This window comes from Lissotriton helveticus, chromosome 12 (assembly GCF_964261635.1).
Source record: "Lissotriton helveticus chromosome 12, aLisHel1.1, whole genome shotgun sequence".
Taxonomy (NCBI): Eukaryota; Metazoa; Chordata; class Amphibia; order Caudata; family Salamandridae; genus Lissotriton; species Lissotriton helveticus.
In genome coordinates, this window is record NC_136073.1 from 153,441,481 (window position 1) to 153,466,184 (window position 24,704).

Sequence of the window (24,704 nt, forward strand, 5' to 3'; positions counted from 1 at the left end):
TGTCTGGATACAGACACTCTTTGCCTTCAGAGAACAAATGATGTTTGTGTATAAAAAGAAGGGCCCAGATCCCAGACTTTCAGATCATTTTCAGGAATCAAGATGGGCCTTTGCCAAGGAGAACAGCTGGAGAAACTGAGGCGGAATACTGCCCCTGTGCTGTTTGCTGTCTGGGGTTGGCATGCAGTGGCTGTTTCTGCCAAGGAAAGGAGAAAGGACTTTGCTGTGTACTGTGTCCCCTGCTTGAAGAAGATCTGCATGGGCTTCAAATAGAGATTGCCTCCTATTAAGAAGTCTCAGGGACACAAAAGACTTCCTGCAACTCTGCTGGTGCTGCTGGACTCTGCCATCTGTGAGTCCTACCCTTGCCTGAGGTGCCTCCTGCAGTCAAAAGGCCTAAGAAGAGGGTTGTGTAGCTGCTCTCTGCAAGAACCGGTGTGAAGCATCACAAAACCATGCAAAGCCTCTTGGTACCGATGCTGGGTGAGTCGAAGCTGTGATGAGTCCCGCTGGGCGGCTTGAAGCCTTGCCGCGCAGCTCCAGAACCGACGCCAGACGACGCGATGCCTCGTAAAGTGACACCTCACCTCCGGTGTGCAACACATCGCACTGGGGCGCCAAGTCTAGAAGAACACAAGGGCCACAGTAAGCAACTGACGCATCACCTCCCCGCACAGTAAGGAACCGATGCGTCACCTCCCCTGAAGTACGGAACTGACGCACCACCTACCCTGTGGCTGATTTTGTTTGTGACAGTGACGCATCCAAGGTACTTTGTGTTGAAAGTATTGCATCCATAGTTTGCTATGGACAGAACTGTTTCTACCTTTTGAAAGTCATATTTTGATTACTGTATTGTGGATTTTTGTTGTTTCGTCTTGTTTGGTTTAGGTAAGGATTTCTTATTTTTCTAAACTGGTGAGGTGTCCCTTTGTAGTGTTTTCGCTGTTTTACTGTATGTGTTCACAAATGCTATACACACTGCCTCTGAGATAAGCCTGCCTGTTCCTGCCAAGCTACCAAGGGGTGAGTAGGGCTTATTTTCTAGGTGTACCACCCTTACCCTGACTAGAAGCAAGGGTCCCTATTTGGACAAAGGTACCTACCTCTGCCAACCAGAGACCCCCATTTCTAACAATAACATTGGGTTACCGTATTACTTTTAATAAGTGATAGCTTTTGTTTGGCGACACGTAACAAAGGTCATGTTTACATTCAAATAGATCCTAATTTAAAACTATCTTTAATGGTAAAGTCAGAACTTAAGTCAGAAATCTAAAAATGCCAGTTATAGAAAGATGTCGTTTTTCTGTCCTAACCATTTGGTGCCTGCAGCCTGTTCCTGAGTCACATGAGTATGTGTAATCAGCCTTTGTGTATTCCTCCCAGATAGCCACACAATGAGGGACTGGATTTTGGCAGGACGGACCATGCTGACTTGTTGGGAGGGCTGAAGCTGTTACCTACTTCACTTGCAGTTGCACTCACCGCCTCGGTACACACACAAAGAACTTCACAATAGCCTTTTGTGAATCCAGACATCCTAGAACAAGGGCAGGGAAGAAAGAAAATTCCAGAACCAGAAGTGAAGCGAAGTCTAGAAGTTTCTCCCACTTCAAAGTTGGCACCAGGTATAAATACTGGGCTCTCAGACCAATTCTTCAGTACAATCCTGGACCTGCAGAAGACTACAGAAGGACTGCAGTTTAGTTCAGAGGACTGCCCCGCTGCTTGAGGTCTGCCTTGTTTCTCAGAGGACTTCACTCCTGCTACCAAATGACTGCTCTGCTGCATAAGGCCTACCTCGTTCTTCAGAGGACTGCTCTGGTGCATGAGGCCTGCCTTGTTTTTCAGAGGTTTGCCAGGCAGCTTGAGGCCTGCATTGCTGCTTGAAGGAGAGAGAACCATCTCCTTGAATTCAGGACTGCTAGATTGACTCCGAGGGTCAATTGTCTTATCCTCCTCTACTGAGCTACAGAAACCCATCAAGCTCCAGAGGCCTCCCAGCCTCTGCACATGGTACGTGAATATTCTACAGTAATGGCATGTCTTTCCTGCTGAATTTAAACATAAACCTGTACATAACACTTAATTTGTTATAAAACCAAAAGGAGTAAATTCATAGCTCAAACATTTTCTTAGTAACCCGCCAGTGATGCCATCAAATTTCAGGGTTCCTTAATACCAAGACCACCTAATTTTAATTCCACCTCAAGCCTCTTTCTTCCACCACCTGACACTTCATGTCCCTCTGCCTTTCTTTTGCAACTTCTTTTTCACCTGTATTCTCCCTTTGCTACTGTTTGACTTTTTCTTCCCCCTTTTCTTCTTTTTTGCGTTTTTCTCTACCAACCAAGGTTGATAATGAAAAAGAAGTCCTAAAATGAGTGCCGGTGCCCTCCACCTGCAATAATGGCAACATGTTTCCACCTGTCCCCCCCGACAGTGAGCTGGTTCTTATCACAATGACCAGCACTGACATTGCTGAGAATCAGTAGTCACCCAAACCAGTTGCCTTTTATTAAAAAAATATTCTAGCATAACTTAGTGGCAACTCTAGGAGGCTAGCCTATTTAAACGCATATTATTAGCAGAGTGTTACATTTTATTGGACTCTTAACTGGCATGGCAAATGTATTTCCTGCATTGAACACCTGAAATACTTGTTCTATTGGTATATTTGTTCCTAATGGATAGATACTAAAGCAAACATATTACAAACATTTTATGTTGCCTGTCAAACATTTTCATCAGCCTGTGTTTCTTTTTTCGTGCAGGTGAAAGGTAACTTGCAGTAAATTGCTTTAAAGTGATGTAAAAGGGATACAATCAGTGGAATTCGCTATGGGGTGGCTTATTAGCCCTATATATATTCTCTTTTCACAAACGATCATTGCCTTGCTTTGGATATAGTGGGGGTTCAACAACAATAAAGCTCAGAAATCTGTTGGTATAGATAAGAGGAAAATGTGAATACCTGGATAGCTATGGGTACAGTCACATCAGTGGGGGTCCTGTATAGGAGACATAGAGGCGCAGCGATGTACTGCTGGCGGCCATTGATCTCATTAGCAGGGATTCCCTCGAGGATCTTGTAATCAGCAATAAAGATGTTTCCTTTCTGTGAAAGCAGAGAATCCAATCAGCACCCATGGTTTTTTGCAATATGATATACAAGCCAAGGATGACAGGAAATCAGGTTTTCAGATAGATGGGAGGGTGGGTGAAGAGTAATAATTACTTCTTCTAAGAATGCTTCCTAATGGTGTAACTCCCTAGCAAGACTGCGCACAATAAGATTGGTAACTGATTTTGTACAGTACAGAACAGGTGAAAGGGAACAATAATAGAGTTAAATTACTAGGTAAATGAGAAGGTTAGAAGAACCTCTGAGAAACATGTCAGTTACTGGTGAAGTATGCAGTTCAACCCTGCACTTTTATAGTTGTACCGAGCTATTTCGCAGTATTTTGTGCAATTCTCTAACTGTTCATGAGCCCAGGATCCTGAAAGGCTGCTCAAACTGCAAAGCTGGTGGTCCTATGTAACAACTTTGGTGTGCCCTGAAAGCATACAACTCTCCATTTGCCCCCCTCCTGTAGAGTTGAGGGGTCGTCCACCATCAGCCCTCAGCATAAGCCTTTGATGGTGTCAACAGTTATTGCATTATAGTCGAGATGTCTACTGACCTTCTCTTCTAGATATCTTCTGGTTTCCACTTACAGATGTCTACCAGCATCATCTTGTAGATGTGTACTGGCCTCCTCTTGAAGATGTCTACTGGCCTCCTCTTGAAGATGTCTACTGGCCTCCTCTTGAAGATGTCTACTGGCCTCCTCTTGTAGATGTCTACTGGCCTCCTCTTGAATATGTCTGCTGGCCTCCTCTTCTGGATGTCTATGGGCCTACTCTTGTGCATTTTTCATGGGCCTCCTCTTGTAGATGTTCACAGGCCTCCTCTTGTAGATGTCTACTGGCCTCCTCTTCTAGATGTCTATGGGCCTCCTCTTGTGTATGTTTCATGGACCTCCTCTTGTGTATGTTTCATGGGCCTTATCTTGTAGATGTCTACTGGCCTCCTCTTGTAGATGTTTACAGGCCTCCTCTTGTAAATGTCTACTGGCCACCTCTTGTAGATGTGTATGGGCCTCCTCTGATAGACGTCTTCTGGCCTCCTCTTGTAGATGACTACTGGCCCCCTCTCATTGATGCCTGCTGGCCTCCTCTTCTAGATGTCTATGGGCCTCCTCTTGTGTATGTTTCATGGGCCTCATCTTGTAGATGTCTACTGGCCTACTCTTGTAGATGTTTACTGACCTCCTCTTGTAGATGTCTACTGGCCTTCTCTTGTAAATGTCTACTGGCCTCCTCTGATAGACGTCTTCTGGCCCCCTCTTGTAGATACCTACTGGCCCCCTCATGTAGATGCCTACTGGTCTCCTCTTCTAGATGTCTATGGGCCTCCTCTTGTTTATGTTTCATGGGCCTCATCTTGTAGATGTCTAACAGCCTCCTTTTGCAGATGTCTACAGGCTTCCTTTTGCAGATGTCTACTGGCCTCCTCTTGTAAATGTTTACAGGCCTCCTCTTGTAGATGTCTACTGATCTTCTCTTATAAATTATGCTCATTGGCATGAGGCAGAAGGGGTTGTTTTTCTGTTGATTTCATTTATTTCCACAATTGAAAATGTTTGCATATAAAGCATGCTTCAATTTTGTAATAAAGCATGCAAACACTAGAACATGTGCACAGCCGAGATAATTCATCATCACTCGAGTTGCATCTGTTGTTGGAGTTACTGTTACTTGATAACAAACTTTGTATATTTGCTAAAATGGTTTTCACAAGGTGAGTAATGGATTAATGGATTAATGGATTCTGCCCTTAGAGGATGACAAGGAGCCTTCTCCCCCACTCCTTCCCCCAATCCTGTTTCCTGTACACCAGAACGTTGGAAAAGGAATACAGCTGGTTTCCATGACAGTGGGCCTTGGAGACTGTACATGGCCTGCCGAACATAGACAGTGGCCACCACAGTGCATTTGAGGAATAGTGCAAGGGGTGCCCTCCCCAGATACACCTCTGTGAAGAGAACTGCTTCCCCAACCTAGCAGAATGCTCCCCTAACAAGACGGAAATATTATCCCTTGCGCCCTTCAACTTATTGAACATTCTAGGGCCAAACACATGTAAACTCTGCTGCTGGGGCTTTCAGAAAATGGAGCTGAGTGCTGAAGACATATTCTTGACTGTGCACACACCTGAAGGTCTGACAAGTCCCTGCTGTTGCTGCTTACTTTGCATTTGTTATTGGTCACAGCACCCTTGGTACTCAGAAGATGTGGGAACAGCACACCATTCTCCGTAGATCAGAGATCAGCATCAGATTGGTAAAGCAAGCACTCCGGCAATGCCTGAGGAGCCGGTATCCGAATTCCAGCTGTGGGCTACTTTTTTGAGCAGCCTGGGAGCCGATTTGGGTGGTTTTTGCCTTGTTAGATGCTTCCAGTGGGTGCCTGAGGGGCCTTTCTGGAGGCAGATGGGCGTCCATTACCTCCCCTTTATCAACGGGCAGCGATGTCACTCCATTTCTCTCGCTGGGCCAGTCCATTAACATATGCATATTGACCGGGGCAGGGGGCCTGAGCAAACGTGTCCTCGCTTGTTTTCAAGTGTGTTTGACCAGTGTAAACTAATTCATATGTTTTTTTAAACCCCTCCCCCTCCTTATTTTTTTTAATAAACCATCACCGAAGCAGTGTTTTCCCAAAAGACAATATGCAAATGTGGGCCACTTTTTTTAGCATGCCCGGGCCGATTATTATTCCCAATCCAACCCTGTCAGAGGTTGGTTGCCTCAAGAGTCTTTTGCTTAAAATGTTAGTGATTTGTGTGGTAACTCTGCCTAGTGAGCACACTCTCTCTCTACACTGACTTCCATATTTTCTTTTCTCCTCAGAACTGCAGTGCTGAATGAGAAGAAGCAGACCCGAAGGGACCATGGCTCACAGGTGCTATTTCCTGTGTTTGCAATAATCAGGATTAGCATCAAGATACAGAATGTGAACTCCTCATCAAGGAAGAAGAATTTGACGGGAGGATTGCAACCCTCTATTTTGCAGTATGGAATTTGTTATGAGGGAGCACTTGTGAAAGTTACATGAGTTCTGGTGTTCCGTGTTCATGTGATGATTGTGAGCAGTATAAAATGTTTATACCCAGTGGTGTTGCCCTCTGTGGTGCTTGAGCACCGATATCTAGCAAGAAATATAAATAATACCCCTACCTGTAACTCGCTCTGGAGGCACGTGTTGCCTCCCAAAATGGCTGCTACCATCTCGTCCGTGAGCGGGAAGTTGGCCGGGATTTCAGAACACTTCCGGATGAGCAGCGGGTTGGTTCCATTCAGGAACTGGTATCCAAAGAAGGCATCCTCCTTCCAGTGCTGACACACATACTCTGATGGACGGAAAGGAAAACGTGAATATTAATACAAGATAGATGACATTATTTTCGTCACAAAAGGGCCTGTGCAAGGCAGATAAGCAGGCAAGCTTATTCAGGCACTGAGGCATGAACAGTTCGGTACACTGCACCAATGACGGTGGGGAGGCGCTATAGAAGTCTTTGAGAACCGTGTGCACAGTTTAAGTCATGCAGAGGAGCTTATTTACAAGCCTCTTGCGCCGCCGGTGCGTCACTTTTTCTGTTCAAATATTCTATTGATTTTGATCATATATAAACAGGACCATACAAAAAAGAGCATTGGAAAAAGGTACAAATATGTTTTAATTTGCTAACTAGTGAACTATCATACATTTATTACATATTTTAATATTGGCTAAACAATCTTAAATACCATGAACATAATTATATACTGTAACTAGCAGCCCGTCCCGACGTTGTCCGGGTATGAAATAGAATGTGTGTAATGTGTGTATTTGGCAAGGGCAATTTATTTTAAAATCTCACGGTAGACAACATTTTTTTGTTTCATTAGAATAGGGACGGAGAAGGCCAAGCTGCAGCCCTGGTTGATGTTAGCAGGCGCGTGTAATTGGTGTAGTGATCCGCCGCCTGAGCCCGGCTACAGCCCTGGTTGATGTTAGCAGGCGCGTGTAATGTCGTTGAATGAGAGAGTTATAAGCCGCGGGTAAATCCGTTTAATGAGAGAGTTGAGTGACAGCGAGTAGGAGAGGCTGCAGTAATTGTCTCCGCAGACACGCTCATTTGCGTGTTCCCCCGCTTGAGGCCCAGATGCAGGCCTGTTTGATGTCAGCAAGCGCGTGTTCTCCCGCTTGAGGCCCAGCTGCAGCCCTGGTTGATGGCAGCAGGCGCGTTTAATTTCGTTGAATGAGAGAGTTCAGTAACAGCGCACAGGAGAGGTTGCAGTAACGCTACTTACCAGGCCTCCAGGTGAACGCGTTTGTCACGCCCCCAGCACACAGCCACAGCAGGCAATCTTCTGATTAATGTACGACCAACATGGCATGAAGGGCTGAACGTAGCACACGCCCCCAGCGTGCCCCTTTATGCGGCGCAATTGCGTTCACATGGCATGAAGGCCGGACACACGCCCCCAGCGTTTCTCACGCCCCCAGCGTGCCCCTTGATGCTGCGCAGCAACGTAATTGGCGCTTGTATGTACGAGTCACATGGCATGAAGGGCGGACACACGCCCCCAGTGTTTGTCACGCCCCCAGCACACGCCCACAGCCCACGATGCGATGGCCGTACCACACACCCCCAGCGTTAGTCACGCCCCCAGCCCACGCCGACAGCACAACGCAGACACGCCCACAAGGGACTACTTTGCTGGCATGGTTCTTTTACCTTTTAAATGTATAGAGGAGTTGGCCTAACGGCTAAGGCCCTCGACCTCGGACCTGGGGATCTGGGTTCGAGTCTTGGTAACGACGCCAAACATCCTGTGATTCTGGGCAAATCACTTAATCTCCCCGTGCCTAACAAAAATGAATGTGTGTCCTCATGTAATGTAACTGGTGCTATGTAAAGCGCTCTGATACCTGATTCAGTTCGGGTCAAGTTCGCACTATATAAAACTCTGCAAAAAAATATATATATATATATGGTGGCCGTCTGCATAGCCTATGTCCTTCTGCTGCAACTGCCCTTTCCAACGCTGTATTGGGTGTTGTGATTGGTGCTGTGGTTACTGAAATTACCCACCTCAAAGGTTTGGGCTCTCTCTTTATAATATTAGTATGGATAACGAAACGAAAAGGAAGACAAGAATAATGAAAAGGAAAAGAAAAGAAAAGAATAAAAGATGGAAAATAGAAAATAAATAAAACCTTTAATAGAACAAAATATTACAAGTTGTTAATTGAGTAGATCCACGTAGAGGTATTAAGAATAAAAAAATCCAAAAAACACAGCAAAGAAAGGCAGTAAGGGATTAATATTCGCACTACCTATATATACACATTCTTTTTAAACATATGCTGTATGCAAGCTGCCCACCTCCTATGTCCACTGCCAAAGGACTTTTACACCAAATAAATATCGAACAAGCACTTGGAGAGGCAACCAAGAAAACAGTACAGGAAAAAAGTATCAATGTAACAAAATACAGCTGATGTCCTTCATTGAAGCATAAAAAGTCTTTTTTTAATAAATCTACTTGACACGGTGTTACACGGTGGTACAATTAGACAGCCAGAATTTTCAGTATCAGAGAACCAATTAAAACAGCCAAGAAACAGCCAACGCGTTTCGCCTGAAGCTGGCTTCCTCAGGGCAAGATTCACTTGATTTAGCAGCAAGCAGGATAGTATAATCTCCAATGGAAAAAATGCGTGGACAGAAAATCTATACTTATTGGGTTATGTGTCCTATAATGATATGGCAAAGATAAAAGATGATGTAGCTTGAACAGGACGCAAATGTAAACCAGACAATTTTCTCTTGAGCGCCGTACTGAGAAAAACGTTCTTTTTCTTTTTCTTTTTAGCGTCAGGTGGGGGTTCGCGATAAGAGTGTACGCTGTCATAGGCCACACATCTGATATTGTCTCTAGGTGCAAGTCGTCCCCATTTTTAGGTAACAGTCAGCTCAACGTCCTGTCAATCCGATTCCGTGCCGAATAAGAATAGTTAAACAATTATTTATTTACTCAACAGATTAGATATAAATAAATGATAATTAGAAGTGTTATGAATAACACCTGTAAGGGATGAATTGACTCCTCTTCTGGAAAAGATTATCTATGCCCCCCACGTATGCACTGACAGTAATTAAGCATTTTTCCAATTAGCAGTAATAGATTTCAATGCAGCTGAAATTAAAAAATCAAAAAGCTTGCCTTCAAGATCTGTCAATTTTGTTGTAATAACGACTGATTTACAAATTATTATAGTATAAGACAATATATCGGTAATATTCAATATTTTCCTTACTATATTCACAAACATCATTCCAATATTTACTAATGTCTGGAAAGAGCATATGTTTTAACAGGTGTGTCATATTTAAAATGGGACAAAGTGACACACCGGCGGCGCACGGGGCCTGTAAATAAGCCCTAGTGTGTCTACAGCAAGCGCATGCTCCTGTTTCATGTTTTAGTGGTGCAGGGACAGAGATTTTAGATAATTGTATGAGATGTCAAAATAGGTAAATGCAAATTAGCCAGGATGCAGCATGTTCAATGTTATACAAAATTATTGAGGAAAGGAAAAAACAATCAAAGGAAGAGGAAAGAAAGAAGGGAGAAAGAAAGAAAGGACGAAAGAAAGGAAGAAAGAAAGAAAGAAAGAAAGAAAGAAAGAAAGAAAGAAAGAAAGAAAGAAAGAAAGAAAGAAAGAAAGAAAGAAAGAAAAAAAGAAAGAAAGAAAGAAAGCTTATCTACGTTCAAACACAGCTACCTTTAACTGTACTTTCCCTGAATCTCAAGGCACAAGAAGAACAAATGATGTTAGGAGCCCATCCTGTTCAGCTCTGCATTGCTACAGAGCCACTCAAGGATAAAGGTCACTTTATGTGAGTAAGTGTAAGGATCCTTGAGGGGCGTTGCTCCATTGGCCTGTTGTTCTATGAACACTTCTAGTCTCTAAAGATGGCCAGATCATGATTAAAGCTGCCTCAGTACAACATTAAGTACTTGCATAGTAAAAGCAGGCTACGTAGAGAATAAAAGGAGTAGAAAGATTTTTTCATCATCAAGCTTTGACCCTCAGTGAGCTAGAGCTGGGCAGTAAAGGGACGAAGACAAAAACAGAAAAGTACCACCCCATCTCCTAAGGAAAACGCCGGGGCCTAGCTCTTATTTTGTTGCAAATTAAGCACTGCTAGTGTCTAATGCAACAAGCATTGGCATAGCCAATAGGTCTCGCTTTTGGGACCTTCTAAGTATTTAGTTATGCAGCACAATATCCTTGGTGCAACCACATAAACTGTTGCGTAGGTAAACACTTATAAGGTCCCAAAGGCGAGACCTATTGGCTATGCCAATGCTTGGTGTGGTTGTGTGTGTGTGGATGTGTGTGTGGTTGTGTGTGTGGTTGTGTCTGTGGTTGTGTGTGTGGTTGTGTGTGTGGTTGTGTGTGTGGTCGTTGTTGTGTGTGTGGTTGTGTGAGTGTGGTTGTGTGTGTGGGTGGTTGTGGGTGTGGGTGCAGTTGTGGGTGTGGTTGTGGGTGTGAGTGTGGATATGTGGTTGTGTGTGGTTGTGTGTGTGGTTGTGGTTGTGTGTGTGGTTGTATGGTTGGGTGTGGTTAGGTGATTGTGTGTGGTTGTGTGTGGTTGTGTGTGTGGTTGTGGGTGTGTGGTGGTGTGTGTGTCTGGTTGTGTGTGTGTTTGGTTCTGTGTGGTTGCGTGTGTGGTTGTGGTTGTGGGTGTGGTTCTGTGGGTGTGGTTTTGTGTGGGTGTGGTTGTGGGTGTGGGTGTGGTTGTGGGTGTGTGTGAATGTGGATGTGTGGTTGTGTGGGTGGTTGTGGTTGTGTGTATGGTTGTGTGGTTGGGTGTGGTTGTATGTGGTTGTGTGTGTGGTTGTGTGTGTGGTTGTGGTTGTGTGTGTCGTTGTGTGTGTGTGTTTGTGTGTGGATGTGTGTGTGGTTGTGTGTGTGGTTATGTGTGTGTGGTTGTGTGTGTGGTTGTGTGTGTGTGGGTATGTGTGGTTGTGTGTGGGTGGTTGTGTGTGTGGTTATGTGTGTGTGTGTTTGGTTGTGTGTGTGTGTGTGGTTGTGTGTGTGGTTGTGGTTGTGTGTGTGGTTGTGGTTGTGTTTGGTAGTGTGCATGGTTGTGTATGTGTGGTTGTGTGTGTGGCTGAGTATGTGGTTGTGTGTGGTTGTGTGCGTGGTTGTGTCTGTGTGGTTGTGTGTGTAGTTGTGTGTGTGGTTGTATGTGTGGTTGTGTGTGTGGTTGTGTGTGTGTGCGGTTGTATGTGTGGTTGTGTGCGGTTGTGGATGTGGTTGTGGGTGTTGTTGGGTGGTTGGGTGTGGTTGTGTGTGTGGTTGTGTGTGTGTTTGTGTGTGTGTGGTTGTGTGTGTGGTTGTGTGTGTGTGTGTGTGTGGTTGTGTTTGTGGTTGTGTGTGTGGGTGTGGTTGTGGTTGTGTGTGTGGTTGTGGGTGTGTGTGTGGTTGTGTGTGTGAGGTTGTGCATGTGGTTGTGTGTGTGGTTGTGTGTGTGTGTGGCTGTGTGTGGTTGTGTGTGTGGTTGTGTGTGGTTGTGTTGTGTGTGGTTGTGGTGTGTGTGTGGTTCTGTGTGTGGTTGTGTGTTGTTGTGTGTTGTTGTGTGATTGTGTGGTTGGGTGTGGTTGTGTGGTTGTGGTTGTGTGTTTGGTTGTGGTTGTGTGTGTGGTTGTATGTGTGTGTGGTTGTGTGTGTGTGGTTGTGTGTGTGTGGTTGTGTGGTTCTGTGAGTGGTTGTGTGGGTGTGTGGTTGTGTGTGTGTGTGTGTGTGTGGTTGTGTTTGTGTGTGGTTGTGTGTATTTGTATGTCTGGTTGTGGGTGTGGTTGTGGTTGTGGGTGTGGTTGGGTGTTTGGGTGTGGTTGTGTGCATATGTGTGTGGTTGTTTGTGGTTGTGTGTGATTCTGTGGGGGTGTGGTTGTGTATGTGTGTGTGGTTGTGTTTGTGGTTCTGTGTATTTGTATGTGTGGTTGTGGGTGTGGTTGTGTTTGTGGGTGAGGTTGGGTGATTGGGTGTGGTTGTGTGCGTGTGTGTGGTTGTTTGTGTGTTTGTGTGTGTGTGTGGTTGAATGTGCGGTTGTGTGCGTGGTTGTGCGTGTGGTTGTGTGGGTGTGTGGTTGTGTGTGTGTGTGTGTGTGTGGTTGTGTTTGTGTGTGGTTGTGTGTATTTTTATGTCTGGTTGTGGGTGTGGTTGTGGTTGTGGGTGTGGTTGGGTGTTTGGGTGTGGTTGTGTGCATATGTGTGTGGTTGTTTGTGGTTGTGTGTGTGTGTGATTCTGTGGGTGTGTGGTTGTGTATGTGTGTGTGGTTGTGTTTGTGTGTGTGGTTCTGTGTATTTGTGTGTGTGGTTGTGGTTGTGGTTGTGTCTGGTTGTGTGTGTGGTTGTGTGTGGTTGTGTGTGTGCGTTGTGTTTGTGGTTGTGTGTGTGGTTGTGTGGCTGTGTGTGTGTGGTTGTGTGTGTGGATGTGGTTGTGTGTGTGTGTGGTCGGGTTAGCGAGACCTAAAAAGGAAAGCACCCTAAGCGCAGTTACTTTTATCAGTCCTGAACATGTATGCTGTACGTTTGCATAGTAGAATAGCCAGGGCACTGCTTCGTACTCGGACAGCTGGAGGAGCGAGGCACAGAAGCCAGCATGCAATGCAGAACCTACATTAACAGGTGGCTGTGTAATGATATACGTTACATTTTACCACTCTGAAATCGCCCGACCTCATGTCATGCAGGCCACTGTGTCACCTCGATGGACACGTCAGCAGATTTCACGAATTACTGAGAATATATTTGGCTTCAAAATGAAATTAAACAAGGGCAAACTCTGCAATGTTTAAGAATGAAACAGCGCTGTGCTATGTTGGAAAAGGTTCCACATTGGCTGTCTGATTCTGTGGGAAGATCACGCTTTGTTGGTTTGCTTTACTTTTAACAATAAAAGTTGCGGCACCCGCGCTTCACTTTTAATGTTAAAAGTAAAGCGGGGGGGCCGCGATTATAGCAAAAGTTAAGAAATAGAATTTATTTTCTATTTTTTTACTTTTGCTATAATCGCGGCACCCGTGCTTTACTTTTAGTGTTAAAGAAATAGAAAAAAAGATTTTCTTTTTCTATAATCGCGCACACGCCTTTACAGCGCCACAAAAGGGAAAGGAAATGTGGCGCGCGTACTTGTGCATGCGAGAGTAAGCTGGTGGCCGCTTTGGAAGCACTTCCAAAAGCCAGTCACTAAATGTCTCGCTGACAGCGCATGCGCGTTGGATCAGCGAGACCTAAAAAGTGCGTTAGTAACGATTGGTTTGTGTTGAATCAAAACAAGTTTAATCAAACATCGCCCTCTGCTGGATTTTCGCAAAAAGGCATACCCTGTATTTGATAGAAACGTGTCAGTTTAGTCTTAGGTTATGTACAAGAACAGTTTCCAGTATCACTTCCGGGTTAGACATGGGAGAACATTTCCATTCTGTTATATTTCCAGTTTGCCATTCCAAAAATACATATAATTGGCTGTATTTTTCATAACTTTAGATGCTAATGGAAATACTTTTTTGTATCCATTTACTACACTTCGCTCCAATGTCAATCCACTGTTACCAATTTCTGACATCAATAGCAAATAACTTCAAACATTTGACACTTCCATTGTGGCCTGTTAATAATGGGGCGCAGTGGCATATCTCATATCCTGCCTTTTAATTGCATTGACATATTCTGCTATTCGTTATGTTAGCAGATAGGCTGAGTTCACTATATACGGCTTTTAACACCAGCAGCGAATATTAAGCTTTAGTTAGGATCTTTCCTCAATTGATAACTTAGCAAGGGTTATTGATGGGAAGCAAAGTAGCTGTAAATCAACATGTAACATGAGTAAAGGCCCATATTTGTCAATGATCAGAATGAAAACGAATTCTAATCCCTGGATTAGTGTTCTAACTTGTATTGGTAGGTATGCAGTTTTTGTTAAAACACACACACACACCCACACACACACACATAGTTAACTTGCATCACAGTCATGCATTGCTTGTGACATCAAACATAACATCCCTCATGATTTATCAAAGTACATTATTGATCACATCAATGGAGACTTCATATCTGACATCACCAGTGACCATGATTTCAGAAAAGGACCCAGCTTAGCACACCAGTCAGAAACTAAACGTGAATTCCTTACAAAAAGCAGATGTTTAAAAAGGCACCAATGTTAGAAGGAGATGAATACTTTTTTTTTGCTTCCTTTCATTCATGTCGCCGTTGATGGATCTATATGTAAATTAGCAAATCAGCAGTAAGTTAAACATAATAATTATCTTTCGAATTCTGTGCAATTTGTGAAACGGCACAAAAGTTATTAGCAAACCGTTTATCAATTGACCGACCTAACTTTGCCATTCTCTTGCCACATCTTCTTGAGGCCCTGAGGGCACCGCCTTGGGCATATCTTGCGAACAGGCTGCTAAACTTCATGTAGATTCATAAACACACCAGACGTTTTTAGCAAAAGAACACGTTTACCCCCACATGCATCAAGCTTAACACCGGTCGCAAACGGGCAGATTCCGATTTATTTGCATTTGGAATGCATCATCCCAAATGCAAAAATCGCAAATTGCGATTGCATTTGAGGAATTGCAAATTGTGATGCCTTCAATGCAATGCAAGATGCCATTTAAATTAGCGATTTTGCTATTAGGGGCCGCTAATTACCGAAAAATGATACCAAGTGGTAACTAGCGAAAACGTAATTTTTTTTACTAAAGTGCATTTTTCAAAGTTCCAGGTTACACACACACATGCCCTTGGGGCATATGTGTGTGCAACATGTGTTCACATATCAATTTCAGGAGTGCAACAGGGTGTCCATTTGGCACCCTGGCACCCTTGAAAATGCATGTGCAATATGCGTGTACCTATTGGGTACTCACAAATTGCACATGCAATTCCCATTCATTCCTATAGGCCTATAGGCCCATAGTAATGAATAGGAGGCCATTTCTTTATTGCGGCTCGCAATTTGTGAGTCACAATTAAGGAATGTTTGGTAATCGCAATTTTTTTTAGCCATTCCTACATGCATAGGTTTTTGCGATTCCTTAATTGCGATTCCTTAATAATCACAATTAAGGAATTGCAAAAGTCTACCTTGATGCATGTGTCCCTTTGTTCCCTGCTAATGGTGTTCCACCCATTAATCACCATGAAACCCAAAGCATCAAGAATAAGCTTAAAATGCTGATATCCGGCCATGTCAAAGTAATGATATGCCAGGATGCAGGACAAAGCTGCTATGTTGAATAATAAATGTATTTAATCCAAGCCATCACTCACGTTCTGATCTCATTGCCATTACAACTATTACTTACTTTTAAGAGGGTGAGATGCCTAGTAGTTTATAGAGGGGTTTTTATAGTGTGAAAATCGGGGCTTTTGTGCCACTTTTAAGTTAAGTCAGGAAAAAAAAGTTCACCATCATCTGTACTTTTTCAAAATTGTCAAGAAATCAGTTAAAAGTTAACTCAGGAGAAAATGGCACACCCCTAAGGACTGCAAACAAGGACTTGCAAAGAAATATTGCTAGTTTGTGGGGGAAATCACACCTAGATTTAAACTCATGAAGAGTTGGAAACTTCTCAAGCTATGTTTAGGCCAATAACAGGGACACATGTAAGACCTTTCTCTTGTAATAAAATTTCACAGACCCCACAGATTTTCTTAGATTCGCCCAAGTAAGCATGTTGTCACAAACCTTGGAAGACTGTGAGAGAACCTAAAAAATGCAGTCTGGTATGATGCATTTTATCAGTTCAATCAAACTGCTCTTAAGGACTTGGACAAATTGGACAAGTAAATAACAGATTCTTCAAGGCTTTCCTCCTGGAACCACTATTGTCGTCCTGATACAAGAACATTTTGCTCAATAGGTGCTTCATCTTTGTATTGGACACAAACCTGAAACAGGTGTTCTGGTGAACCAGAACACCCTCTGAAGGTCATCAAGGGACTTCCATGAGTCGCAGCAGCCAGAGAAGATCTTCAACTTCTCCCCCACATGTCTGCAAACCCAAAGGAAAGAATAACACTATGTGATAGAAAGAACACACAACTCGACCATCCTTTGGCCTTAGTCCCACCTTCAGGCAATGAAGGTATTTTACCTTTCTCACCCCCTGCACTATTATTAAACTATTCTTGAAGGTTGATATACTTACGTAGCTCTGTAGAGAGGCTGAGAGGAGGGTTTGAGGAGGGAATATGTAATGTTGGAGTTAAGCTCTTTTGCAGAATTGACGTCGATGCATCTCGGTGTTCCAGGAACGAAATCTCTCCACCTGGGAAAATGTGAGAGACAAACTTTATAATATACTAAACAATCACTGAAATTAAAGTTGGGTTATTTGCAAAACTTAGGTCTCAATTAAATTCACTCTACCATACTTTTGTAAGATCGACATTTCACACTGGTGTTATTCAAAGAAGGTAATCCAGGAATTGGTTTCAGATATTGCTAAGGAATTAATTTTTAAGCACTCGGATAATCATCACTGTAGTGACCTGCTGATCACTGTTCTAGTTGCTCTGTCAACAGTCACTCCCTGAGGGCTGCCTCAAACCCTACCCGCACCCATCCAGCACAGGCTTCACAGGATTTGTGACCCTGATAATGCCCATGACCTGTTCTGCACCCTAACCAAACGTGTCTGTCTGGTCGCAACATATGCATGGGGACCTAGTGCCCCACACTATTACATTGGTGGTGAGCAGGCTGAGCCCTCATGTGCAGCCGCCTTGCTTGTTTGGTGGTTGGAGGGGGAGAGTTCTGCACGTGTCAAGGGCACCCCTTGCGAGCAGGCACAAGACGTGCATGATGGCCCGCGGGGCATGTGAAAAGCTCCTGGGTGAAGAATGTGATCAGGAGCCCACCCCGCACTTGGTATACCCGCAAGTGTGCGGTAGCATACGAACAAGGAGAGACCACGTGGCGAGTCTGGGAGCTGGTGGCATGCTCCTGCCACCAGCCTACTGAGGCCCAACTGAAGGAGCTGAGTGGGAGCCCACCCGCATCAAAATGACTGACCGCCGGACATGAGGTGAGCCCCAGAAGGTGCATGGAAGTGGGCGGCAGTGAAAACAGCTATCGTGGGGAAAGGAAAATAGCCCCAGAAGCCAGTGATGAGGCAGACCCCCACCCGGCACTGGTGAAGAACTGAAAGAGTGCGACGGGGTGAGAAGTGAGGCAGAATGGGGCCAGTCAGCTGAAGGCCCTGCAGCCTCTGCTGTGATGACCGAGCAACAGGAGGAGGAGCTGCTGCTCTGATCGAGGTTCCCAGTCACGGGTGGTTGAAGTACAGGGCTGCAGATGGTATTGTGCTGGAATGCGGCCCCCAGGGGAAGTGAAGGTCGCAGAGCAGTCTTCCCCCGGGGTATTCGCGCAATAGCGGAAGGACAAGGTGGGGGGCGGGGCTAGAGGGGTTAAAGGAAGGGGTGGGATTGGGAGGCCATAAAAGGTGTCAGGAGAGGAAGATCCGGCCTCTTCCTGACACCTGAGCACCACCGGGAGGCTTTTTAAAGTTTGTTAGGAAAGTTGGTAGTTTGGGGGTGGCTAGGGGATAGGAGGCCGATTTGTCGAGGCGGGGCTAGGGAGATCTTTTGCGGTGCCCCCAGGGAGAATTGCGGCATGGCGGCTGGCTTTGCCACGAGGTGCGTGAGAGTCTGATCAGGCCGAGTGGAGAGGTCACGGCGGGTGTGTACAGCAGGCGCAGACCTGGGCCTGGATGCGTTTTGCGAGGAAAAGTTGTGCACGTGCGAGGGACGGCCGGGTGCTGCCACGGCGGTGGTTTGCGAGGAGGAGCCGACACCGGACACATCGGACGTGGCAGGTAAGGGGGGGCATCCTGTGCCGGGGGCGGGTGGTGGAGCCTCGCTGCGTGCGCGCCTGCGGCCTCGTTAGCTGCTGTGGCATCATTGGTGGTTGCGTTACATGCTGCCTTCGCCCTAGGGGGGTAGGGGATGGGGCTGGAGTCTGTGTGCGCGGCTGCGAGGGACCTCGTAGCGGTTGTGGGGGGGGTTTCTCACCCGCCTTCTGGCTTGGGCGGTGGGGAGTGGGGGTAGCCCGTGTCGGGGTGCCACAAGGGGGGGGGCGATTTTCGGGCCCATATTAAGCTCAGGGATGATTTTTGATGGCAGCTGTTTCTTGTTTTTTCGGTGGCATTCCATCCCTTACTCCAGACAAGGGCACCTTAATTTTGTAGCGGGCTTTTTTATGTGTGGTTAGGTAGTGGGCTGTGGGCATCTTTTAATGACGATGCTCGGAGCCGGCACTGGTTCCATCAGGCGAATATCTTTTTCTAGCAGCGAGGTGGAGGTATGGGCCCTTCCATTATGGGAACCTGCTCCATTTAGTTGGTCATGGTGCACCGGAGATAGCTGGGGTTCCACGGCTTGGGGGGGATGGAGGGGGGGTCAGGCGTCGGGTTCCTGTCGGAGTTTGCAGGTGGCGCTGTGAAGGGTATAGGGGACAGGGTTGAGGGACTGCAAGCACAGCACGAGGCCCGGTGGTGCTTGGGCCCACATGGTTGTGGCAACCCGGTGGGGGGGCGAACCAAAGCTGGTGATCGAGCCTGGCAGTAGGTGTGATGCCAGCGGGGTGCACAACGGCCTCCAAACGCTGGCCAGAAGCAGTAGGGGGGTCCGTGGCGGCCTGCCCTCTGTCGGGGGATCGCGCAGTGACCGATACAGCTTTCTTACTCGGACAATGTCACGAATATAATGTTACGAATATGATGCACGAGAGATGGCATGGATGTTGAGGGGAAAGTGGGTGTCGGCTGGTGTGGTTGTGTGGGGCGCAGTGGGGCTCTGGGACGGTGTGAGGGGGATGTCGTGCGGAATAGTAGTTGTGTGAGAAGGGCTGGGGCTGAGTGGGTTGCTGCGGGGGGGTGCATGGTAACTGCACTGTTTCCTTATTGTTGCAGGGGTCAAGTGCGGCCACCGAATGACTTGCGGTTATGGCCACGGTGGGCACGTCAGCTATGCGGTGCGGTGCGGTACAGATGTGACAGAGGTGTGCCCGGACGTTGGGGCAGTGGGGGCCGGTTGTAGCGGCATTATTGGTGTCGGTTTGTTCGGGGGCAAGGGGGGTGTGTATCAAACATAACATGGTATTGAGAGTGGAGGATGTTGGGGGAGTGTGGGGGGGGGACGTTGTTTTCCTTCCGAAGGGGAGAGGCGTTTCTCCTGGTTTTATTGGCCTTGTGCATAGGCAGGCTGTTTTGTGTCAGGGTTATCGTGCGGACGCGTATGGTTTTTGGGGTCCTGGGGGGGGGGCTGCTGACTCGGGGTGCTGGGGGTACAGTATGGTGTCTGTGGCGACGAAGGTACTGGGGGCATGGGTTTTTTGCAGCGGTGTTTAGGACGACTGTCGTACGAGGGCTGGGGTCCATGATGCATGTCTTGCAGGACTAATTTTCTTTTTCTACCATAGGATCTGAAAGTAGAGCAGGAGCCAGGGCAGTCGCTTGGATGGTGTGGCTTTTCTCACTGCATTTGGACCGCACAGGAGGCGCACTAGCGGGTGTGCAGGCGTCCCTGGAGCAGGGACCAGAAGCATGGGCTGTGAGATGATGGGGAACCAGTCGAATGAAATTTGTGGGGGGGGATGTTTGTGCCTTTACGATTGCCGTTGGGTCGCAGGAAATGTGAGGTTGCCCTGATTTGAGGATACTAGAGGGAGAGAAGTTTACTGGGATAAGTCAGGTCTGGCGTTATCGTGGGATGCTTGGCGGGGGATGTGTTTCCAGTGAACGGAGCATGGGGCATCCTGGTCAAGTGCATGGTTTGTGCTTGGGGGAAGACGGTTTGGGGGTTAAAGATTTGGAGGTCCAGGCCATGGCGCTCTGGTGATGGGACTGTTTGGGGTGAGATTGAAGGTGGGGGCCTTTTTTCAAGGGGAGGCACCTGTCCCAGTCCAAGAATGGTCGGGGACTGTTACTCACTTACATTAGGACAAAGGTGCAGATGGTGGATGGTCATCCACGGGGGGCACCTCGCATGGCCGAAGCTTGGCCCGAGAACATTCAGTGTACGGGATGCAGTCCCGGATTGATGAATAGTCATTCACTGCATGTAGTGGGATCCACAGTTAAATATCCAACGCAAGGGGATATAAGAGATGAGGTGAGGATGACCGTGCAGGAGTTTGATTCTTAACAAAGACCAAAGTTTGTTCACATTGAGATCATATGATCATCTGAAGATCACATCACGCTCTAGGATGCTTCTTTGTCATCAGGAACTTCTACGGTTAAACATTCCTTAAAGATGCGGTGCAATTACATATAGAAGGGGAACAAACTTACATGCTACACAGCGTTGGGGGGGACACCTTTTTATGGACCAGGAGCGGTCTACAAATCTTATTGTTTATCAAGTGATGCAAAGGACGGATGTACAAGGAGTGGATGGTCGTTTACCTCGGAAAAGGGGGGGGCACCTTGGGTGACCAATAGATTGGTCCGGGACGGTTGCTTGTTTTGCTGAGCACAAGTACAAGTGGTGGACGGTCGTTCGCTGCGAGGGGGGCAATTATCCAACGCACGAAGATATAAGAGACGAAGTGAGGATGAACATGCAGGAGTTTGATGCTTAACTAAGACCAAAGTTTGTTCTCATTGGAATCATATGATCATCTGAAGATCACGTCACGCTCTTGAATGCCTCTTTGTCATCATGAACTTCTAAGGTTAATCATTCCTTACAGATGCGATGCAATTACATATAGAAGGGGAACAAACTTACATGCTACACGGCGTTGGGGGGGGGCACTTTTTGTGGACCAGGAGCGGTCAAACAATTTCCTTGTTTATCAAGGGATGCAAAGGACGGATGTACAAGGGGTGGATGGTCATTCACCTCAGAGAGGGGGGGCACCTTGGGTGGCCAATAGAGTGGTCCGGAAAGGTTGCTTGTTTTGCTGAGCACAAGTACAAGTGGTGGATGCAGGCCAGGTGGTGGATGGCCGTTCACCGCGAGGGGGGTGCCAATTTTTTGGGTCTAATGATTGGGCCCGGACATGTTGCTGGTTCATACGGGCATTGGTCCAGGTGGTGGATGGTCGTTCACCGCGTTGGGGGGGTGCCATTTTCCGGCAGGGAATGGCCCCATGGGATGTTTTTGCTTACCCGGCATGCAGGTACAGGTGGAGTGATGGACTATCACTGCGTTGAGAGCAATTTTTCTTGGTGGGGTTTGTCCCAGGGACGTTCCTGAATTGCAGGGGACACATGTTAGGTGGATGGTCGTTCACCAGGTGCTGCTGAGTGGAGGCAGCCTTTAGGCGCGCCAGACTGAAGGGCACATGGGCCCGCTTTGGAGGGGCACCTTTCGCGATTCACGTTTGTACCAAGAATGGTACTTTGCTGCAGGACACAGGGTGAGGTGGTGGATGGTTGTCCACTGGGAGGCTGCAGGGTCAGCTGGCAGGAGGCGAAAGGTGCACAGGACAGTGGGGTGGGCAGGTAACCGCCCTACGGAGGTTCCCTGGTTGGCGGTACTTTGGAGGGGTGGGGAGTCACATACGGGCGGATCCACCCCTTGGGTGGGGGGAGAACAGTACACAGGTGACTGATAGCGTGGCACGGGAGGCAATGAGCAATGAAGGCAAAGTCAACAGAGGATGCTTGCAGGGCAAGTGAAGGTGAGAATGGGGAAAGGAAGGAGGTTATCGAGTGAATGGGGAAGAGTCAAACAGGTGAGATGGTTTTGAGAAGGCAGAATGGAGAATGCGTGGGGTATGGGATGGGAACGTACATTTCTTGCATTGATGTACTGTTAATAAGTCTAAATGATTGCAACCTTGTCCTAATAAAATGGCCTTTTACGCTTCAAGTAACAGCGTGGAGTGCAGTGTTTGCGTGATGGTGTGCAGCCCAATATGGTGGTCTGGTTGTGGCCGTGAAAAGTGGTGCCCAGCAGTGGAAGTGAAAGAGAAAGCACCTAGGAGCAAACCGCTGTCAGCTGCCAGTGCGCAGGGTAGGCGGGTGGCATGAGAGAACCCCAAGGAGGAAGGAACATGGTCACGGCATAAAAGATAAGCTGAGCGACCAGCAGCATGATGGGAGCTGCTGCAGCCGCCTAAAACAGCCAAAGCCTCCAAGCGTCCTGCCACCCCAGAGTCATCAAGGTAACTGCCCGCAGACAAAGATGGCGTTTCACTCACCGGCTGTGATGTGGGGAGCCATGCAGGAAAGAAAAGTGCGAATCGCTCCATGGTGCCGCAGGAAGCATCTGATGCAGGAGTAAGGGCCTGCACGGACGTGGAGAAAAACCTGCACTGTGCCCATGTGTGCCTCCGGGTGAGAGGCAGCCGGGAGTATGATGTCTCGAGGAGGCAGGAAAACCTCCGCGATAGAGAGCACAAAGGCCCACAGCTTGAAGGAAGCTGCCGGGCCTAGGACCAATGCAACAGTGCCATCTAGTGGCCATGTTGTGCTACCACGACTGGCTAAAAAAAAAACTGAACACTGAGCACTTCACGAAAAGTGAAAGGAATCTTAGGCAAAGCCGCATACGGTTAACAAACTGCTGTCTTTGGCAAAGGAGCAAGAGGAGGAGAATGGGTTGTATGAGTGCCTTGAATTAGGCCAAGGGTGTGAATATCCTGCAATACCATGTGAGCTACACAAAGCTAGAAGAAAAAACACACACCAGCGAAAGTACTGGTGAGAAACAATAACCAAGATAAATGAATGCAGCACAGGGACAGCTGATGCAGCTCAACGTGGTAGGGGAAAAAAGTGTACTTGTATGAAGAGAAGTGGCGTAACATCCGATGAATAAGTAAGAGCGCAAGGAGAGAAGTTGCGTTGAAGATGCACCCCGGACATGGACGGTATGGGCTGGAGCCCGAGAGTGAGCGCCCTACAAGAAACAGGCCCAGGTGGTCACACGAAAAGACTCATCCTGTAGAGCCAGCGTGACAGGAGGCTGCAAAGAGAGAGCCACGCCGGTGTGGTATTGAGGTGCCTAGAGCACATCCTCAAGAGAAGAGATGACCTCCAAGAGGTCAGCGGAGATGACCTGCAAGAGGTCGGCAGAGATGACCTGAGAAGAGGTCAGAGAAGCAGCGATCTGAAGAGAGGTCTGACAAGAGGACTGAGGAGAGGTCCGTGAAGAGGACTGAGGAGAGGTCTGACAAGATTGACCTTAAGTCAGAAGTAATGAATGGAAGAAGGTTGCAACAACAGGTCTGGTCACCACAAAAAGAGATTGCATTATCCTAGGGGTAGGACAGAACCAGGGAGACCCGTTTGAAGTGCACATCACATGGAGAGGCCTGATCAAAGAAGAAGTGCAAGATCTGATTGGATGAGACCGTGTCGCAAAGTGAAAGAACAAGAACGGGGAATTGTGTGGCATGACGCCACTGCGAAGAAATTTCAAGAAGAAGAGAGAAGATGAGAGGAGTGTGTGATCTGACAACCCGCACACCAGAAGGCAAAGGTGACTGAGTGCAAGAACATCTGGCATGGAGCACAGTACCTGACAGCATCGATGGTACTTGGAGAAACCAGCTATTCAAGAGTCTTTGGAACACCGAGCAAACCTGGTGTTTGCAGAGGGGAGCAGGCTGGACCATTTGTGACATCTATCTTTGGGGTTGCACAGGAGTCTGGACGGTGAGGCTGCTCGGATGTCCTGAAGAAGAGGATCCGACCACTCCACACCAGACCGTGCGACCAGGGGTAAAGACCTCAGGGACACCGGTGAGAGCGGGTCCCGCCACAAGAGATGAGTCTACAGCCGACCTTCCGCAGGTCCCAGAAAGACGAAGGTCTTGTGCTAAGTGGCAGGAGTAAACAACTACCCTTCAGGTGGAGCTATGGACTTAAAGGTGGGACTTATAGCGCTTCCTCCACACATCTAGTGAGGGGCGTTGGAGTGGCACGGCAAAGTACACCCTGTCAAGTGGAAACCTGGTGAATAGGGACTCCGGGACATCCTGGGAGAGGGGAACACCTGCGAGAGGGGCATCCTGGTGAGAGGGATGTTTGTAACAACTCCACCAATCTGGAGAGAGAAGCAATGCTGCATCTGAGAGGATGCCACAACAACCAGGACTGATGGGTGATTCAACATCACTCCACCTGCACCGTCACAGAGAACTGGACATAGAGAGACACTGGCGTCAACTTCCACCCCTGGAGTCTAAGGAGTACTGGACCCGCAGGGCAACACTGAACCCTGCCAAACATAACTGGTGATCCTAGCTGCAGATATTCTATTGACTTGTTTCTGCAAGCAGCTGAACAGACTCAGTGCAAGTTTCTATTTATTAATTAATTCTCTTCCACAGGTTGGACTTTGTTGTTCCAGTTTGATTAAAGTGTTGGAGGGATGTATTGACCTATTTGTCACTGTTCTAGTTGTTCTGTCACCAGCCACTCACTGAGGGCTGGCTCACACCCCACCCCACACCCATCCAGCACAGGCATCACAGGACATGTGATCCTCATAATAAAAGGGGCTGGGCGCACTTGCCTTTGCACCCTAACTAACCGCGTCTGT

The 24,704-nt window shown here is 47.2% G+C and overlaps 1 protein-coding gene across 1 annotated transcript in view; it reads right to left on the bottom strand.

The window, feature by feature from the left end:
- LOC144798532 (hydroperoxide isomerase ALOXE3-like) overlaps window positions 1-24,704 on the bottom strand; it is a 109,194-nt gene that overhangs the window by 57,167 nt on the left and 27,323 nt on the right. The window contains exons 4-7 of the mRNA XM_078669460.1: window positions 16,352-16,471; window positions 16,092-16,195; window positions 6,288-6,460; window positions 2,978-3,121 (exon numbers count right to left, since the gene is read on the bottom strand). Coding sequence (XP_078525586.1) covers window positions 2,978-3,121; window positions 6,288-6,460; window positions 16,092-16,195; window positions 16,352-16,471 — 541 coding nt within the window. The remainder of the gene's footprint in view (window positions 1-2,977; window positions 3,122-6,287; window positions 6,461-16,091; window positions 16,196-16,351; window positions 16,472-24,704) is intronic.